Here is a 17161-nt window from a genome sequence, read left to right on the forward strand (position 1 = left end):
AGGAGGGACCCTGGCAGGGATAGCATGTCCCAGAGCTGCCCACCAGCTCCCAACCCAGCAGCATGGGGGACACAATTTGGGGGACAGGGAGGCTGCTCCTGCATCCCTGCAGAGGCTGTGGGCAGCCGGGCCATGCCAGGGCTGCACAGGGCAGTGCATGCAGCAGGGACAGCATGGGGCGAGACAGGGTAGCAGCGAGCCCAGGGCTCCACGCTGGCGCAGCCAACACACCGAGAGCTTCTCTTACCTGACACCGAGCGACTTGGGAAGCAGGTTGTGGAAAGAAAGAGAGAGAGAGAGAGAGGATTTACCAAGGGAATGGCAAGGGGAGAGTGGGCCTGTCCCTTCCACGCTGCTGGGCGAGGCACACTGCCAACCCCCTGCCCAGACCTGCCACACTGCCCATGGAGATGGGACTTACGTGGGGCCCCTATCAGCCAGGCACCCGTGGAGCAGCGGGGGTTCTCCGGGGGCACCCCCAGCCTGGGCTCTGCGCTGCCCACCCCAGCAAGGCTCCCTCTCCAGCCCAGGCTGGCTGTTCCCTTGCACTGGCCAAGCTCCCCAGAGACCCTGGGGGCCGAGCCCACTGCCCAGGAGCATCCTGCTGTGCACTGTACACACGTGCGACATCAGCCCTTTGTGACGTCAGCCGATGACGGCACTGGTATCATGGCGCAGGAGCCACACACCGGCTACGCGAGGGTGATGGAGAGCTTCGTCCTTCCCACTGTCTCCATTGGGGCTGTGCCCCGTGGCACCAGGACAAGAAGCCCAGAGGCCCCATGCCGCTGGGGCCCTGCCAGCCTGCCTGGTGAGCCTGGTGCCTGCCAGCTGCGGCCAGGCAGGGGGTGCAGGCAGCCGGCACTGCCTGTGGGGAGGGCTCCCCCTTGTACCTCCTGGGCATGGCCGCGGCACCGCTCAGCCTCCTGCGGCACAGTGAGGGCCTGCAGGCAGACAGGCTGTGGAGGGGTTTAGCTGGGCATATCCTCCTGCATGGGTGGGAAAAGGGGACTGGGAGCACCCATGGCAGTGGGTGCTTTCTGGGGACCTGGGGGGGTCCTGCAGTCATACCCCACCTCTGAGCTACACCAGTTTCTCCCCCATGTCTTCCCAGCAGGAATTCTCAAAGCTGTGGGTGCTGCCCCTGGGAGCGTCAGAGGAAGGGTCCCCAGCACCACTGCCAATGCTGCGGGGGGGCTGGGCTCTTGCAGGGACCCCCGACTCACTTCAGACCCTTTCCTCCACAGCCTGTGGCCCCTCAGCTGCGCCGGGCAGCGAGCTCCCTGCCCACACCTGCACCATCTACCGGCCCTGGTTCTCGCCCTACAGCTACTTCATGTGCACCAAAGGAGCCACCCAGCAGCACCTGGGCAGCCTCTCCTCCAGCCTGGCTGCCAGCAACTGGGAGCCTGAGGAGCCTGATGACCTCTCGGAGATCGTCTGCTCCTCCTCTGGCTCCTTGGACCAGTCCCCCAAAAGGGACAGGCCGGCCAGTGGCGGAGCCAGCATCACGGTCCGGGACATCCTCACCGCTTCCCAGCAGCAGCCAGTGCCCCAGCGTGGCTACCAGTGCATGTCATGCTGCCGCATCTTCCCCACGCTGTGGTCGGTCAAGACCCACATCCAGCACAGCTCCCAGGAGGGCTACAGCTGCAAGGTGTACTACCGCAGGCTCAAGGCCCTGTGGGAGAAGGAGCGCAAGGAGCAGGAGGCTGCAGCCTCCAGGGCACCCTTGTAGCCCTGCCAGCCAGGCAGCCGCCGCGGGAGGGCACTGCTCCATCGCTCCCGCCAGCAGCAGAATAAATTGTTTTACAAGCAGCCGGCCCTGTCAGCCTGCTGCTCTTGCCTACACAACAGTTCCCCCATCCTTTAAGAGAGGCTCTTCCCGACTTTTCCTTCCCCAGCAACCAAAAATCTCCCGAGCCCCTGAAAGCGCCACTTAGCACCTCTGCATCTCCGTGGTGCACTCTGCAGATGCTGGGAACCCCCCGGCACCCTTGAGCTGTCAGGTCAGCCCCGAGACGAGCCTGTGCTGTGCACTGGCTGAAGGGGAAGGCTGAAACCCCTCTACCCTCAGCAACATTCGGGGCACCTCGCTTTCATGGGTGGCCCGTGGCTGGCACCGCAAGCAAGGGTCCCGCAGGGGATGATGCTTAGGTTGGAGGGGGTCTATGCAAGGCCAAGGGATGTCACTGTCAGTGCTGGCTCCCAGCATGGAGGGGGAGAGAAGTACAGGAAGAGAGAGAGTCAGCGAGAAGGAAGAGACAACAGAAAGCCTTGAGAAATAGAAAGATTTATTTAGCAAAAGCCAGTCGACCAATGACAACACCCAAGGGTTAAGTGCACTTACATTGACAGATTGGTTTCCCAGATAGATTGAGTCAACAGTTAGTAACACCACAGTTGTAGGAAAAGAAAGGACAAAAAATATAGCTATAAATTCCCAGTCAAGGTCCATAACAAAAGTGAGAGGCTAGAGAGGCATCTTGGAGGCAGCACTGAGTTAGGAGGATCATTTACACATGTACACTTGTGGTGTGGCAGGATGCTGGCAGGGTCCCACCTGGCTCTGGCAGCACCCCCTCAGCCCGTGGAGCACCCACCACCGTCCCCTGCAGGCAGAGTGCCGGGCAGGAGCCCGAGCCCGCAGCTGGTCCCGACAGCTCCTTGCAGGGCACCGCCTGGGCTGCGTGTGTGCAGCAGGGACAGGCAGGAGCAGTGGCCTGGGGAGGTGGCTCAGCCCTGCCTGCTTTCTGAGGCAGCCCAGCCTGGAAGAGACCTCCTGCCTGCAGCTCCTGCCTCCTCTCAGGCTCTCCCTTCGTCTCCCCTGCACGTATGGCCGAGCTCCTGCTGTCCCCGCTCCTGCGTGATCTGTCTCCCCACATGGAAATCCCTCTCCAAGCTCACCCACGCATCCCTACCCTGCCTGCGCCTCCGGTGCGTGCTGCTATCCCCACTGCTCCCTCCTGGTGGGACCAGCCTCCCACCCCATGCTTTCACCTCCAACTGCTGCAAGCTGGCAGTGGGATGTCAGGGTCCCCAGCAGAGGGGCTGGCACACAGCTGTGCCCACAGCAGTGCAGGACAGGGCATACAGAAGTATTGGTGGCCAGAGGACAGGAGCACCCGGGTCCCAGCCAGCACCTGCTCCCACTCTGCTCCCTCTGTGGCTGGTGCAGGGGCTCTTCTGGATACCAGGCCACTGCTGGGGACCCCGACACATGGCCTTCCTTCCCACTGGGACTCTGCAGCTCCTCACAGTGTCCAGCCTCCTCCTGTGGTGGAGGGTGCATAGCACAGCTCGTACTGACCCCGGGGGTCTCGCCTCAGCAGCCCTCAGTCCCAAGGGGACCGGGGCAGAATGAAGCGATGGACCTTCCTCAGCAGGAGGGCTAAGCCCTGGAGGAAAGCAAGAGCCCGTGCCTGGGAGATGCTCAGCTAGGGGTTAGGTACAGGCAGATCTAGCAGAGACAGAGCTGGTGAGGGCAAGAGCAGAGGGAAGCAACAAAGCAAAGCAGAAGCAGGATAGGAGGGTGGATGGGAAGACAACTGTGCCAATCCCCACCTTGCCGAGTGTTTCCACAAGGAGCAGGGGAGACATCAGGACTCTGGCTCACACCCCTTCAGCCATGGCCTCTTAGAGGCTGCAGCAACAGGCAGCTGATAAATGTGCTTGCAGAAAAGAGACAAGCTCTGGATCCCTTGGAGGCTCCCACAGATGCCTCAGCCATGGGCATCTCAGTGACTTGTGGGGGATCCTGAGATCTTGGATTCACTTTTCTGGAGGGTGCAAACCAGAGATGTGAAGGAACCCACCTGCAGACACGAGCAGTTTGCTCCCCATCAAGGGGCAGCAAGCGCACCCGTCCTTGCACACGGCCAATGCCAGCACTGCATCCCCCAGCCCTGGTCTGGGGGCAAGCAACTGTTCGGAAATGGGAGGGTTTGTCTATAAAGCAAAGCAGGGAGTTTGTGGTGATGGTGGGTCTGCTTGAAAACGTGACTTGAGAGCACCGGAAAGGCTTGAAACCTGGCAGCCATGCCGAGGAGCCCAAGGACCAGGCAATGAGGGAAGGATACCTCACAGCCCTGTGCTGTGTGCCCTGGCTCCCTGCTCCTCACTGAGCCGTGCCTTCCTCTCCACTCCACACCCTAGGAGAGGAGTGGGCAGTGCCCGCGCACCCTCCACCTGCTTCAGGCAGGGACAAACCCTGCCCTGGAAGTGCCACGAACACCAGCACACTGCCAAGAGCTGCCTGCGCCCAGCCACCCTGTGCGACCTCGTCTCACCCCTTCAACTCCTTCCCAGGCTTGTCCCCACTGTCCGTCCTTCTGCTGTCTCACCTCTCACTCGCACACCCACCCCAACAGTGCACCACCAACAACCCTCACCACCCCACTAGCACAGCCCTGGCCTCATCTCCCACCCTCTCCACCACACAGAGAGCCAGATCCCCTGCCAGTGGCTCTGTCCCTGCTCATTGCCCCATGCTGGCTCCTCAGTTGCTCTTGTCCCCACTCACTGCCCCATGCCTGCTCTCTCATTCCCCCAGCAAAAATCTTCACCTGCTTTACTGCTCCCCCCTGCAGCAGCACCAGCAGCAGTGGCTAATCAGGCAGGCAGTCCTTTGCCTCTGCCTGACCTCAAAACACAGCTTGCAGGGGGATGGGGACCAGGGGGTAACACAAGCAGCTGTCAGCTCGCCATCCGATGCGAAGCGGGGACACTCCAGCTCAGCACACAGGCCCATGCATGCTGGAGCACAGCATGCCCAGCGCACCCCCTCGGCACGGCTCCGTCCTCACCTCTGTACGCCTCCCAGCTGTGTGCTGGAAGCCTTGCGCTCCCTCCTCCGCCCTCTCTCTCTCTGGGCTGTCCTGTCCCTGCCAGGGCCAGGGGGCTACGGCCAGGGCCCAACCCAGCTCCAGCGGGTCCCAGCTGCTCCACACCACCTCCTGCCGACCCCTACACCGCGATCTCATCCTCCAGGCTGTCACCCAGGTCCTGCCTGGGCTGGACGTGGAGCAGGTGCGGCGGTTCCTCCTGGGACCAGGAGTCACGCTCCTCGCTCTCGTCCGTGTTGGACTCGTACTCGGAGGCAATGCCCGACTCGCGGAACTTGATGAGCTCCAGGCTGCCCAGCGCCGGCTCTGGGGCGGGCGGCCCCGAGTCCGGCAGAAAGCGGTAACACTCCAGCTTCACCAGACAGTCGTTCCTACCTATGGGGCTGCCCAGGGCGCTGGGGAAGCCTGAGCTGGGGCCCAGTGGTGGCGGGTGGGTGTCCTCGGGCTGCGGGGTGGTCGGGTCGCAGAGGACAGGGAGGACGTTGGAGCGGAATGTGATCTCCAGCAGACTGTCCTGGGAGCCTGCTGCAAGAGAAGGGCACGGCTGAGAGGCAGACACGGCCACCCCGGCTTGCCTGGGCATCCCCCGACCACCATGGCTGCCTGCAGACTGGCCAGAGGAGGACAATCTGGGGCCATTTGGGTGTCAACCTCCCCAACACCACCGTTTAGAGGGGGTTACTTGGTGCCACTGGTGCCAGAAGCTGCTGCTGGCCAGCAAAGTGCCGGTTTTGCAGGATAAAAAGTTATGTCTCCCACCCCAACTACTTTGGGGAGCTGATGGCCACGTCTGCTGGAAAGGAAGGTCAAGGATGGGCTCTTGGGCAGGTAAGGAGCTGGCCTAGACCATGCAGCCACTGGGGAAAGCGGACATACAGCTGATAGATGTACGTGACTGCCTGTCCATACAGCCCTCCCCATGCCCCCTCCCACACTGCATGCAAGCACCCTGCCACACACGCGCAAGCCAGGCCAGAAGGGCACTAATATTCCCCTGTACAAAACCACTGGAAATGCACAAAAACTTCATGAGAAACACCCACACACGTCTTCCACAGACCCGGCTAGCTACGAGGGGAGAGGAAGGGGCAGGAGTGCTTACTAGTGGTGTTCCCCGCCAGCTTCAGCTCCAGCTCCTGCACCTGTTTGACCAGGAGCGAGATGTGCTGCAGCAAGTCCTTGTTCTGGAGCAGGAGCTGGTGCACACGAGCCTGGGCCTCCAGCCGCGCCGCCGCCTCCGCGGCCAGCTGGTCCTTCAGCAAGTGGACCTGTGTGACAGGAGAGAGTGGGTGAGCGTGTGGGAGATGCTGCTCGAGGGCTGAGAGCTTCAACTCCAGCTAACTCTGCTCCTCTACCAGGGCTCACCAGCATCCCACCAAATGACTTGATGAAGCCATTCCCTGCGGGTACCCACAGACATGATGAGGAGAGTGAGGGCAGGCAGCAGTGTCACACCAGGGCACGCTCAGCAAATCCAGCACATGGTCTCTGGTCTCTCTAATGGAAAAGCCCGAGGCAAAGTGAGGCAGTGCTGACCAAACTGTCAGTCACGCACATGTGCCATGAATGCATGAGGAAAGGGCAGACCAGGAGGAAGCCAGATGGATGCGGAAGAGAAGACACGCTCGAATGACTGGATGGTGCTGTGGGTACACGAGGGTGCAGCCAGGCACTGCGAGCCAGCCCTCGCTGAGCTGTCTTTCCGGGCAGGTTTCCCAGAGACAGTGTCTTGCACAAGGCAGGGTCCTGCCAGCGGCATCTGTCACTAGCAGGGGCTGAAGCATCAGAGCTGCCCCGAAGCTGCAGGCGGCTCCGGCTGCGACAGGCACGACACGCCTGGAGCAACACAGATGGCAGAGCGCTGCTGAGACACGGTGGCTCTGGGCACACCTGCTGGCTGCTCATTCTGGCCCTGGGAAGCAATGCCTGGACATTAGCCGGTGGGAGTCTATGAGCAAGAAGTCCATTGATTTTGGCATAACTACCCATACGCAAGCATCTGTATCACCAGCACCGTGTCCCAGAGAGGGTGGGATGCTGCTGGGTGAGTCCCAGGGGCAGCAGGGGCAGTTCTCTGCTCTGAGCTGGAGCAAGGAGAGCCCCAGGAGCGTACTCCAGACAAGGCGACAGTCGTGCAGAGCCACCCGGGAGGCACACTGGCTCAGCATCCCCTTCTGCCACCCACCCATGGCTCCTACAAGTGCTCCTCTCTCCAGCAAGGACTGAGCCAGCCAGGCTCACGAGGAACCAGGAAAGCATGGATTTAATGCAAAAAAAAAAAACCAACCCAAAACAAAAAAAAACAAACCAAAATGAAACAAAGAAAAAACCACCAAAAAAACCAAAACCAAAAAACAACAAAAAAGGCAGTTTTACCTTGGCCTATGTCTGGTTTCGACTGGGATAGAGTTAATTTTCTTCCTAGTAGCTGGCATAGTGCTGTGTTTTGGATGTGGTATGAGAATAATGCTGATAACACCCTGATGTTTTAGTTGTTGCTAAGTAGTGCTTACACGAGTCAAGGACTTTCCAGCTTCCCATGCTCTGCCAGGTGCACAAGGAGCTGGGAAGGAGCACGGCCAGGACAGCTGACCCAGACCGGCCAAAGGGATATTCCATACCATATGACGTCATGCCCAGTATGTAAGCTGGGGGAGCTGGCCGGGGGGCAGCAATTGCTGTTCGGGGACAGGCTGGGCATTGGTCAGTGGGTGGTGAGCAACTGCATTGTGCATCACTTCTTTTGTATATTCTTTTATCATCATTATTATTTTCTCTTCCTTTGCTGTCCTATTAAACTGTCTTTATCTCAACCCACGAGTTTTACTTTTTTTTTCCCCCAATTTTCTGCCCCATCCCACTGTGGGGGAGAGGGTGAGCCAGCGGCTGTGTGGTGCTTAGTTGCCGACTGGGATTAAACCATTGCAGCCTAGAAAGTGACCTTGGGGAAGCGGGAGGGAGCTTTCCGTAACTTGCCAAACCCAGGAGCTGCTACTGCAGCTGCAGGGCCCCAAAAGCAGCACAGCTGGGGACCACTTGCCCTCCTGGATGGGTACCAGGAGGCAGCGCCGGGTCGTGTGCTGCCTGATTGCAGCCAGCAAGGTGGCAGGGCAGTGCCCTCGGCGGGGCAGAGTTGAAGCACAGCGAGCTTGGGGGGTGGCAGGAGGCCAGGCAAGGGGCTGGGACTTGCTTTGCCACTGCTGTGGGAAGCCAGAGAGCCAGAGTCACCTCCTGCTCCTCCTGCCAGCGGCAGGAGAGTGGGGCACAGCAGCACGGTGGGACGAGGGCCCTCTGCTGAACAATGGCGGGTGAAGCGGAGACCCCGAGCCAAGCTAGCAGAGGTGGAATTAAACGCTAAGGGGGTGCCAAAGCTCAGTGCTGGCAGTGTCAGCCTGGAAGTCATCCTTCCTTGCAGCCGGATAGCTGCCTCCATCACAGATGCCTGCAGCAGGGCCCAGGTGATGCTGGGAGAAGATGCAAGCAGAGCCCAAAGGTCACATCTTGCTGAGGGGCAGTGGCTCGTGCCACCAGCCCCCTGGGGACAACACCCAGGAAGGACTCCTGGCCTTGATTCAAGAAAAGGAACTTTCCCAGGTATCTGGAAACGCCTTGCAAAAGCAAGTCTCTGGTCAACAAGGGAACTAAATTCATCCTCAGCCAAGTAATTAGAGGCCAAGATAATTACAGGATGGTCCCTGAAGCTATTGACCGAGCACAGATCCTGGGCAACACAGTGGATCTCCTGGCTTTGTTAGTAAAGAATTAAGCCTGGGCCCATCACCATGTGTTCAGAGACAAACTGACTCAGTACTTTTTGAGAGAAGATAACAAGTGCCATTGACAGAGGTGTTGATGTAATGCATTCAGTCATCTGAAAGGTATTTGACATGATAGGGCCCAACTTTTTCATTAATAAAGTACAACGAGACCAAATCACTACAGTGCATGCTGAAGGGATTAGAGAGCAGCTAAGTGACAGCTCCTGGGACAAGAACCATCCCGTGGTGGGCAGAGGTCCAGGGCAGGGTGTCAGCCCTTGGACAGAGGGGGATGAGGCTACTGGATGCCACCTCATGAGACAGTCAAGAAATGGCGTTACACTATTTCAGATATTTTTTTATCTGGAAGTAGGAAGAAAAAGAAATTGCCACTGCAAGGCTCTGCAGGTACACAGACTGGGAACTACTGAAGGTGAGCAGTCCCTTCCACAGAGGGACACTGGCAAGCTTTGCTTGTAGCAACACTATACTTGGGCAGACATAAAGGATCCCCTGAGGATGCAGGTCTCTCTTCCAGAGGGAAAAGCAGGTTCCCAAGTCCGTGACCCCAGAAGGCATGCAGGCTCTTGGGGCAGCAGCACAGCCAGAAGGACGAATACTGATTTTCTGATGCATGAAGAGGAAAGCCACAGGAAAGTACAGAAAGGCTGCTGGAGCCGATCGCTCAGGCCAGGAAGGAAGTCAAGCAATTGCAGTGAGCTCTGGGAAGGCTCAGGGAACAAGTAAAGCTAAGGTAATGAGTTGGATAAAGTGGCCAGAGCTGCTTAAATGAGAAATACCTGCATGGAGAACGAGTTGGCAGGGGCAAATGCTGAGGCCAGGCATTTGCAAGAACACAGGGTCCAAGGGACCAAGAAAACCGGTGGCATGCAGACATAACGCTAATCCATCAGGGCTTAACGGAGCCATTGCTGGGAGCAAGGGCACAGTGAACCATGCCGGGGACACACTGTGCCACGGAGGATAGAGGACACCGCCCGGCCCGCTCCCACGCCCTGGTGTCGGGGTCCGCCCTGGCTCAGGTCGGGTCCTCACCCGCACCTGCCCTGCTCCAGGCAGGGGTTGCCCCGGCACCGAGGGGCTCAGTATCGCACCCCAGCCCTGCCACTGCCCCCAGGAAAGAGCAGAGGGGAGAACCTGTGCCACAGCCACTTGTGTCTGCTGCTGCTGCTGCTGCAGGAGCTGCTGGAGAAGCTGCATTTGGTGGTGGGCAGAGAGGGGTGTTCCCAGGTCAGGCAGTTGGGCAGACGAGGGCAGCAGCATCTTGGGCGACGCTGTCAGGATATCTTCAGGGTGGAGGCAGCCCTGCAAAACACCAGCATCAGAAGTGTGATGATGTGCCCCTCGTCATGGAGAACTGCCAGGCACACATGGGCTGTGGCACAGAGCAGCCCCTCAAATACCCAGGAAAGAAGCTGCTGCACTCAAAGCAAACACACACTTTGCTGGGGGTGCTGAAAAACTTCAGAGACTGTGCTTTTTCAGTTTTGACAAAAGCCCAAATACTTTTGTAGAAAATTCCTGAAAAGGCTGACGTTTCCCATGGGAATTTTCACTGTATCAAAAATGTCTTTTTTTTTTTGTTTTTAGTGGAAAAAAATCCCTATCAGCTTTGCCCCAGACATGCTTTCTGTGTGGCTGCACACAGCTGAGCCTCGGCACAGCACTCTCCAGGAGCACCCCGGGCCCCGAGCCAAAGGGCAGCCCTGTGGTGGCAGATGGCTTTGATCCAGGAGCCGGGGAATGCTGCACAATCCCTCCTGATTCCCAGGCCCCCAGGATGCACATCAGAGCTGCAGGGCCAGGACTGTGCTGTGCCCTGAACGCGGAGAGCAGGGACCCACGCACCTTGGCATCGGCATAGGCGCTTGCCTCCTTGCCCACGGCATCGAGGTCGGTCACGCCGCGGCTGAAGTCCAGGATGTCGGCTCCGGGCAGCGGCAGCTCCACGGCATCAATGTCCGTCTCCTCTGCCGAGGCGGCTGCCCTCTCCACACCAGCGAGGCGGCAGGCTGCAGGAGCAGCATCAGAGCAGAGCACAGCCCGCTTGGAGCTGGAGCTTGCTACGATGCACCCACGGTACAGCGAATGATGCCCACTGGTCCCCACCACCCCCATGCCACCCACCCTCCAGCGCCAGGGGGGAAGCAGGTAGAGAGTGACATGGCTGTGCTTCCTGATGCCGCCCGGGACAGTGCTTGCATCTGAAAACACACCCAGCCCCAGCATGCCAAACCTGGGGAACAGCAGCCAAAACCCCTGATGTGGGAGAAACGAGCCATCGAGAGCAGAAGACACAGAGAAAGCTAAAGAAAGGTAAACAAGAGATTATGGGGAAAAAAACCTCAGATGCTCAGAAATCCCCAGGGAACTGCATATCGTGGCCGGGACATTGTGCAAAGGAAAAACAAACAATGACCAGTCCAGGACAGCTCAATGCTTAGGTCATCACGACAGCGCTAGTCGCAGAGGCGGGCAGGAAACCACGGCACAGCCCAGGCGGCCCCTGATGGGATGAGGGGGATCTAGCACCCAGCACGGGGCAGGCAGCCCACACACGGACAGGCAGCAGGACCCGCCAGCATCCCAACGGGCACTGGAGGTGTTTGACCAACCTCTTGCAAAACATCTGTCTCCCTTCCAGCGCAGCTGCCGGCACCAAGGAGCACAGCAGCTCCCCAGGGCCCCGCAGAGCCTGGAGCAACGCCAGGAGCATCCCTGCACCCTCCGCCCACAGGGCTGAGGAGGGAGGGGGAGACCATGGGCTGCCTGCAGCTGTGGGAGCTTGATCCAAGAACCTGAGCACGGCTTTGTACACGCAGGGAACTGTGGAGGTGGCGATGGACCATGATCTGGGTCCATGGCAGAGAGCCAGACCCAGCCCCGCAAGCGCCTCGGGATGCAGGGAAGGTTTGTGCTTAGGGCCTCTTCTGTGCAAGCAGCGAGGAAATGTTTGCAGCGTGTGCAGCAGAGCACGGAGAGTATTTAGGTGCCCAGCAGAGTCCTGGGCGCTGCTAATGGGCTCCCAGCAAGGGGGATGTCTGCGAGGATGATGGCTAACACCTAGTGAAGGCTCCTTGCTGGGCAAGATCCCAGCTTGAGCCCAAGGCGCCACAGGCCAGACTGCTGTGCAAATCCATTCCCCACAGGTGCCAGCCAGCAAGAAGCAGTGTGGAAAGACAGTGACCCTGCAGACCGTGTCTGCCAGGCTCTGGGACGCCCACGCCACCCCTGCCTCCACCCTCACAGAGTACCTGGGACGTCCAGGTCATCCCCGTTCCTCTCACTGTCTCCATCCTCCTGCCCGTCTGCATTCTGCTGGGTGTGCTGCAGGCTCAGCTTGTGGCAGACCTCGAATGCCTGCCCCACAGTCCGGACAATGCGCATGGCTTGGCTCTGTGGCAGGCAAGGAGAAGAGGAGCGTAACCTTAGCTGCCCCTGCATGGTGCCCTCCCCAGCCCGGCACAGCTCTCAGGGGTCTCTGTGCACTGCTGCAGGGACTGAGCACAGCTGCAGGCACCAGAGCTCAAACCATGGCAGTGCTCGGGGCTGCCTGCTGCAGTGCAGTGCCACGGGGTCCTGCTCCAGCTGCCCCTCCGAGACCCCTGATGGCAGGATGAGCATCCCAACACCTTTACCTTCTTCTTGGATTTGAAGACGTTGCACCTGAAGACATTGCTAGACCCATCCCTGGCAATGTAGCTGAAGATCTTTAGGTCCTGGGAGTCGTGCGACACATAGAATATCCTGCAAGGACAGAAAGGAGGGGAGGATATCAGCATACGTATTACCCACATGCCCAGTGGAGACTGCCAAGGCCACAGCCAGCGCTTCCCAGGGCACGGGGTGCTGGCAGTTGCCCAGCCTCTGCAGCATGTCCCTGCTAAAGCCCATCAGAAATTTTTTTGGCAGTGGTTTTGCTTCAGCTGGGAAAATTAGCCTGCTGACTCAGCAGCAGCAAGCATTTTGCAAAGGCAGCACGGGCCTTTCGCTGTTCATCCCCCAGGGACAGAGCCAGTGGCCCAGGAGCCCCCCAGAGACCGAGGAGAACAAACCTCACTCCTCTGCCTTGCCCGTTCGGAGAGCTGGCCACCTTGCTCAGGCACCTGCCCCAGCCAGCACACTGCCCGCCCCCTCCCTGGTATGGCTGTGGCCCCTCCTCGCTCCCATTCAGCTTCCCCGGGACATGGATGCCCCATGCTCTTAGCTTCTGGCAGCAAGATGGAAGAAAAGAGCTGGGGATTTTTGGAGAGTACAGCAAGTGAGGGGAGCTGCCTGCTGTGGGGATGGCGGTGGCGGCTCTCTGTGGTCAGTCCCCAGCACGGTGCCGGTGTGGTGTAGGGTGACACGGTAGAGCCACGCAAGCCTCCGTCCCTTCAGCGGGCCAGCTTACCTGTAGATGGGATCGTGCATGACGAGCATTTTGTTCTCGTCCCAGGCCCATTCTTTTTTCTGCAACAAAAGAAGCTGAAAATGAGTACGTCAGATGCTGCCCTTAAGATCAATAACAGGGCAGACAGTCCAGGGACACACCTGGGAAGCGCTTGTCACAGCTCTGCTGCTGCTCCCCTGCAAGCCTTTGCCAAGGGCGAGATCCTTCTGGGGCTGGCGTTGTCCCACACCACCTTCCACAGGGACCCTCAAGGACCTTCTACACCCAGATAAGGACTGGCTCTGCCATCCTTCAGGAACACGGCTCATCCGTGGCTGGTCCCAGCCCATCCCTCCCTCTCCCAGCCCACCAGAGTCTCCCAGAAATTCAAGGACCCTGCATGTCCCTGCACCATGAGGAGAGGGCTCCCACTGCCCAGGCACTGCTGCCGCAGGGACCGGTGCTGCCTACCTTCTTCTTCTTCTTCAGAATGACCTTCACACCATCCACTGACACAATGAGACTCACTTTCTTCTTCTTGATGTTCTTGGCTTTAAACTCGTACTGCAGGGGACAGAAGAAAACACCTGAATTAGCTTTCCTGTGCCAGGAAAGCCCCACGAAGGGCTGAAGAGGCTCCGATGGGAAGGGGTGAGAGGGGCAAGGAAAGATTTCACCAACCCCCCTTGCCTCCCCAAACACAAGCACATACCCACATCAGCCTGCGCATCCATGCCAGGACAGGACAGGGCGCCTTTTTGCCCAGCAGTATCCCCATGCCCAGCATCCAGAGGAGCACACCCCGAAGCAAAGGATGGGGATAACGCTTTGCTCAGCCCAGGATGCTGCTGGGAATGTTAACTTGTGTTTCAAAGGCACCCGCTCTGCCCCTCTGAAGGGCCGTACCTCCCTGGAGAGGGACCGCCACCTCCCCAGCCCTGCCAAGTCCCCAGGGCTCCACAGCCTGGCTGGGTTTGCCCCGCTGGCCTGTGGCCATTGCTGAGCTCTGGTAAGAGAAACCTCATTTCGAGTGGGGTTTTGTAGGGGCTCGGTATAAAACTGAACATGATTGCTGAGGACCCTGTGAACCTCTCCAGGGGAGATGGGATAATGCAATTACCCACTTTGATCAGAAGTCACTGGACAGGAAAAAAAAACAACAGGAACTTTGAAAGATCAGTGACTAAACACAAAGCTCTGGCCCAGCCCCAGGGAGAGAACGAGATTCCCAAAATCCAGCCACTTTTGCATTTAGAGTCTTGCAAGCGGGGAGGGGGCTGGCAGGGGAATAGGCTAGATAAGCCATTTAGGCTGAGCAGCCTCCTGCTATGGGACTTTTGGGGAGTCCCATAACCTGTCTACCATGAGTGCACCCACATCAGGTACCTGGTGTGCTGGTCTCACACGGAGGGTGCTGTCCACAGCCACGGGGACAAACCCAGAAAAGCCCCTCATCCTGCACCTCACATGCCCAAGGAAGAGGAATTTAATTAATTCTCTCATTATTTCGCCAGTCTCTCTGCAGAGGGAGCACAGGGCAGGCATCCCGATGCAAAGCCCTGCCTCCGGTCTGCGCCGAGCCTCTGTGTGACATTTCCAGCACTGCATGATGTATTCACTTTGGCAGCCAGAGCCAGCGGGCAGGAAAAGCTGCTGGCCCTGACCTGCGATCGAATGATAAAAGACCTGAAAATACAATTCCTCAAAGCCATTTTAAAGTTGCTGATGGGGATGGGAGATACAGATGACTCAGAAAACAGCTGGGGGAATGCAGTTCTGCCTTCCCCAGTGCACAGACCAGGCAAGCTGTGCAAGCCCACCCGCTCCGGGGCTGAAGCCATGGTGATGGGCTGGAGAAAGCAGAGCTCAGGCTCCCACCATAGCTACAGCCAGCCTCAAAATCCCCAGCTTGCAGGGCTTATTCCTCATTGAGAAGGATCTCACCAGAGTCCCTCAACCAAAGAGCCCACCGGGGTGGGTTTCCAAGTCCCATCTCTCATATTCCCCTTCCCTGCCACTACAAGCAGAGGTGAAACTGCATCCAAGAGCCCCCTCTCTGTGCCTTGTTAAGACATCAGACCAGTACTGAGATCACAGCAGTGTGTCTGGTACCTAACACTAAAGAAATGCCTTGATTTAGCCCTGAAAAGATGAGCTCCAGCCCAGCTACCTTGGAGTAATTAAGCCAGCACCTTCTGAAGCTCTGCATGTGATTTTTCCAGGAGCCACGGGCTGAGCTGGATGCTCTCCGCAGCACCCAGAGTGACTGCACGGCACCTTGTGGAGCTACAGCCTGATTTATTGGTCCTAACGATCATTGATTATAAACATCAAGTTGCATTTCCGAGCTGCTGGAGCCGTGGGGCTTCTATTCTGGGCCATCCCAAGTGCTAATGAATGTGGGCTTGGAAGAGACAGCAACCCTGAAAAATATCTCGGGGTTAGAGAGACTATTTTTAGCGTGGTTTTCAGGTGAGTAACAGCCCCAAGACAGCAATGCAGACCGGCCAGGATGTTTCAGCAAAGATGCTACCCAGCCCCGGCATATGTTTCAGGGACAGAATCAACACAGAGCTCCTCCAAGAGGCTTCCACAATCCCTGGCTGCAGGCAAGGGATTCTGCCCGGGCTCGCCCCGAGCCTGGCAGAGGGGAGTGCCATTGAGAAAGTTGTTTTGCCTCTGCTACGCTGAAGCCAAAGTCCCCTTGCGCTGACGGCTCACGGCAAAACTCCAGGAACCGACGGGAGCAAAGAAGTCAAATTCTCAGAAGGGTCAACCGGCCAGATTTGTTAAGCCTTTGCATAAATCCAGGCCTTTATCCCGACGCTGAGGCGAGAGCCAAGCCCCTTTGCAAGCCCAAGCCATGTGCTTAGAGAGCTATTGCACATCCTGCCCCAACCAGAGCTCGTTAGCGCAATCACTCCAACTGGTGCAGATGCTCTTTGGGATACATTTCCCATGCAACGAAGCGCAGCTCTAATCAATAAAACGCTAATGAACTCATGCCCACTGGGGCTCTAATGAAACACTAACTGTAATTTAATAACAAATTAGCGAGGAAGAGGATTCAATAAAATGGCAGTGCAGCCAAGCCGTCTCTCACATCCCTGGGCTGCATGGGGCAGGCACGCTGAGTCCCAAAGGCCAGGAGATGCATTCCTGATTTTTGCAGACTTTCAAATTTGAGTTTGGCCAAATAGGTGCAGAAGGGAGGAAAAGCACCCAGGAGAGAGGGGCAGCAGACCAAACCGAGAGGGAGAATAGACTGCTCTGCAGAGCCCAGCACACCCTTCGTGTGCTGCCAGACCCCTGCTTACAGCCGCAGCATGCAATTTGCTCTGCCTTGTTCACAAGGCTAATTCAGCAAACCAGAGGGATTTCACCCCAAGCAGTAGCTCTGGCTAGGGTCAAAGCAAGCACCAGGTTTGCGCAGTTCCTCTAAGTGAGATTTGAGCCACGGAGACCGTAAGGGATGAACCCAAAACCGTACAGGGCAGAATCTGTGCTCAGACCTGCCAGCTCATGGTGCAGCAGTTCACATTAGCAGTGACAGCAGCTGCCGCAACCAGCCCCACTCAGTGCCCTGCCATGCCGGGATGCTGCTCGCTGGCTACCGCAGGAGAAAGGCACATCTCACCACAAGTCCTTGCACACCCCAGCAAGCCCCTGCAGCTCCCAGGAAGGCAGGGGCTGATGGTCGCGGTCAGCCCGAGGCACCAGGTGAGACACCAGCCCAGGAGCAGTATTTGGGGCTGGGCTGGGTGGCCTGTGCGCACCCTGGCTCTCCCCAGCACGGGAGGAGTAGCTGGCCCTATGCTGCCTCCTTGGACTTCTCCAAAGCAATGGTAAATCCTTTCCATTGGCAGACTACAGATGCCAGTATGGACTTTTTGTTCCTGAAGACTGCTGGACGTCTCAGTCTCACCAACGTGCTGCATGTCAACAGGACCTGCCCTTGCTAATGCCTGCCCTGCAAGCCTGTTTACTAACGGGAATGGGAAACCTCTCTCTGTATGACTGATCAGGACCTCCCTGGCTTGGAGTTATTGTTAATAACTCTTGGAGTTATTTTTCAGTTATTCTCTATCTGCCCTGGGCACAGAGATCTCCTGGGTCTGCTCGCATTTGTCAACATCCCTCCTTCTGCGGTGAAACAGAGAGAGAAA

The 17161-nt window shown here is 58.0% G+C and overlaps 2 protein-coding genes across 7 annotated transcripts in view; one reads left to right on the forward strand and one right to left on the reverse strand.

Moving 5' to 3' along the window:
- Window positions 1-17161, reverse strand: part of NOS1AP (nitric oxide synthase 1 adaptor protein) — a 53975-nt gene that overhangs the window by 2594 nt on the left and 34220 nt on the right. For 2 of the 6 annotated variants that reach the window (XM_087734151.1, XM_087734155.1), the window contains exons 3-10: window positions 13467-13559; window positions 13017-13090; window positions 12262-12370; window positions 11878-12019; window positions 10472-10635; window positions 9761-9928; window positions 5947-6112; window positions 5220-5369 (exon numbers count right to left, since the gene is read on the reverse strand). In XM_087734151.1, the coding sequence (XP_087590277.1) occupies window positions 5220-5369; window positions 5947-6112; window positions 9761-9928; window positions 10472-10635; window positions 11878-12019; window positions 12262-12370; window positions 13017-13090; window positions 13467-13559 (1066 nt within the window). Of the gene's footprint in view, window positions 1-2277; window positions 5370-5946; window positions 6113-9760; window positions 9929-10471; window positions 10636-11877; window positions 12020-12261; window positions 12371-13016; window positions 13091-13466; window positions 13560-17161 lie in introns of those variants that run through there. The other 4 variants (XM_087734154.1, XM_087734156.1, XM_087734153.1 and 1 more) reach the window with 3 other exon arrangements.
- SPATA46 (spermatogenesis associated 46) lies at window positions 9-2129 on the forward strand. The gene is made up of 2 exons (XM_087734167.1): window positions 9-811; window positions 1263-2129. Exons 1-2 carry the CDS (start codon window positions 319-321, stop codon window positions 1736-1738), a joined length of 969 nt encoding a protein of 322 aa, XP_087590293.1. The 5' UTR covers window positions 9-318; the 3' UTR covers window positions 1739-2129.

The sequence above is a fragment of the Nipponia nippon genome, unplaced genomic scaffold (assembly GCF_047370975.1).
Source record: "Nipponia nippon isolate SJK-2023a ecotype South Korea unplaced genomic scaffold, ASM4737097v1 scaffold_5, whole genome shotgun sequence".
NCBI lineage: Eukaryota > Metazoa > Chordata > Aves > Pelecaniformes > Threskiornithidae > Nipponia > Nipponia nippon.

What these genes read in the sequence shown, in the direction of transcription:
- SPATA46 (XM_087734167.1), top strand. Translation starts at nt 319, where the DNA reads ATGGCAAGGGGAGAGTGGGCCTGTCCCTTCCACGCTGCTGGGCGAGGC. An exon ending in GGGCCCTGCCAGCCTGCCTG is followed by an intron (nt 812 to 1,262) that starts GTGAGCCTGGTG and finishes GTGGCCCCTCAG; the next exon opens with CTGCGCCGGGCAGCGAGCTC.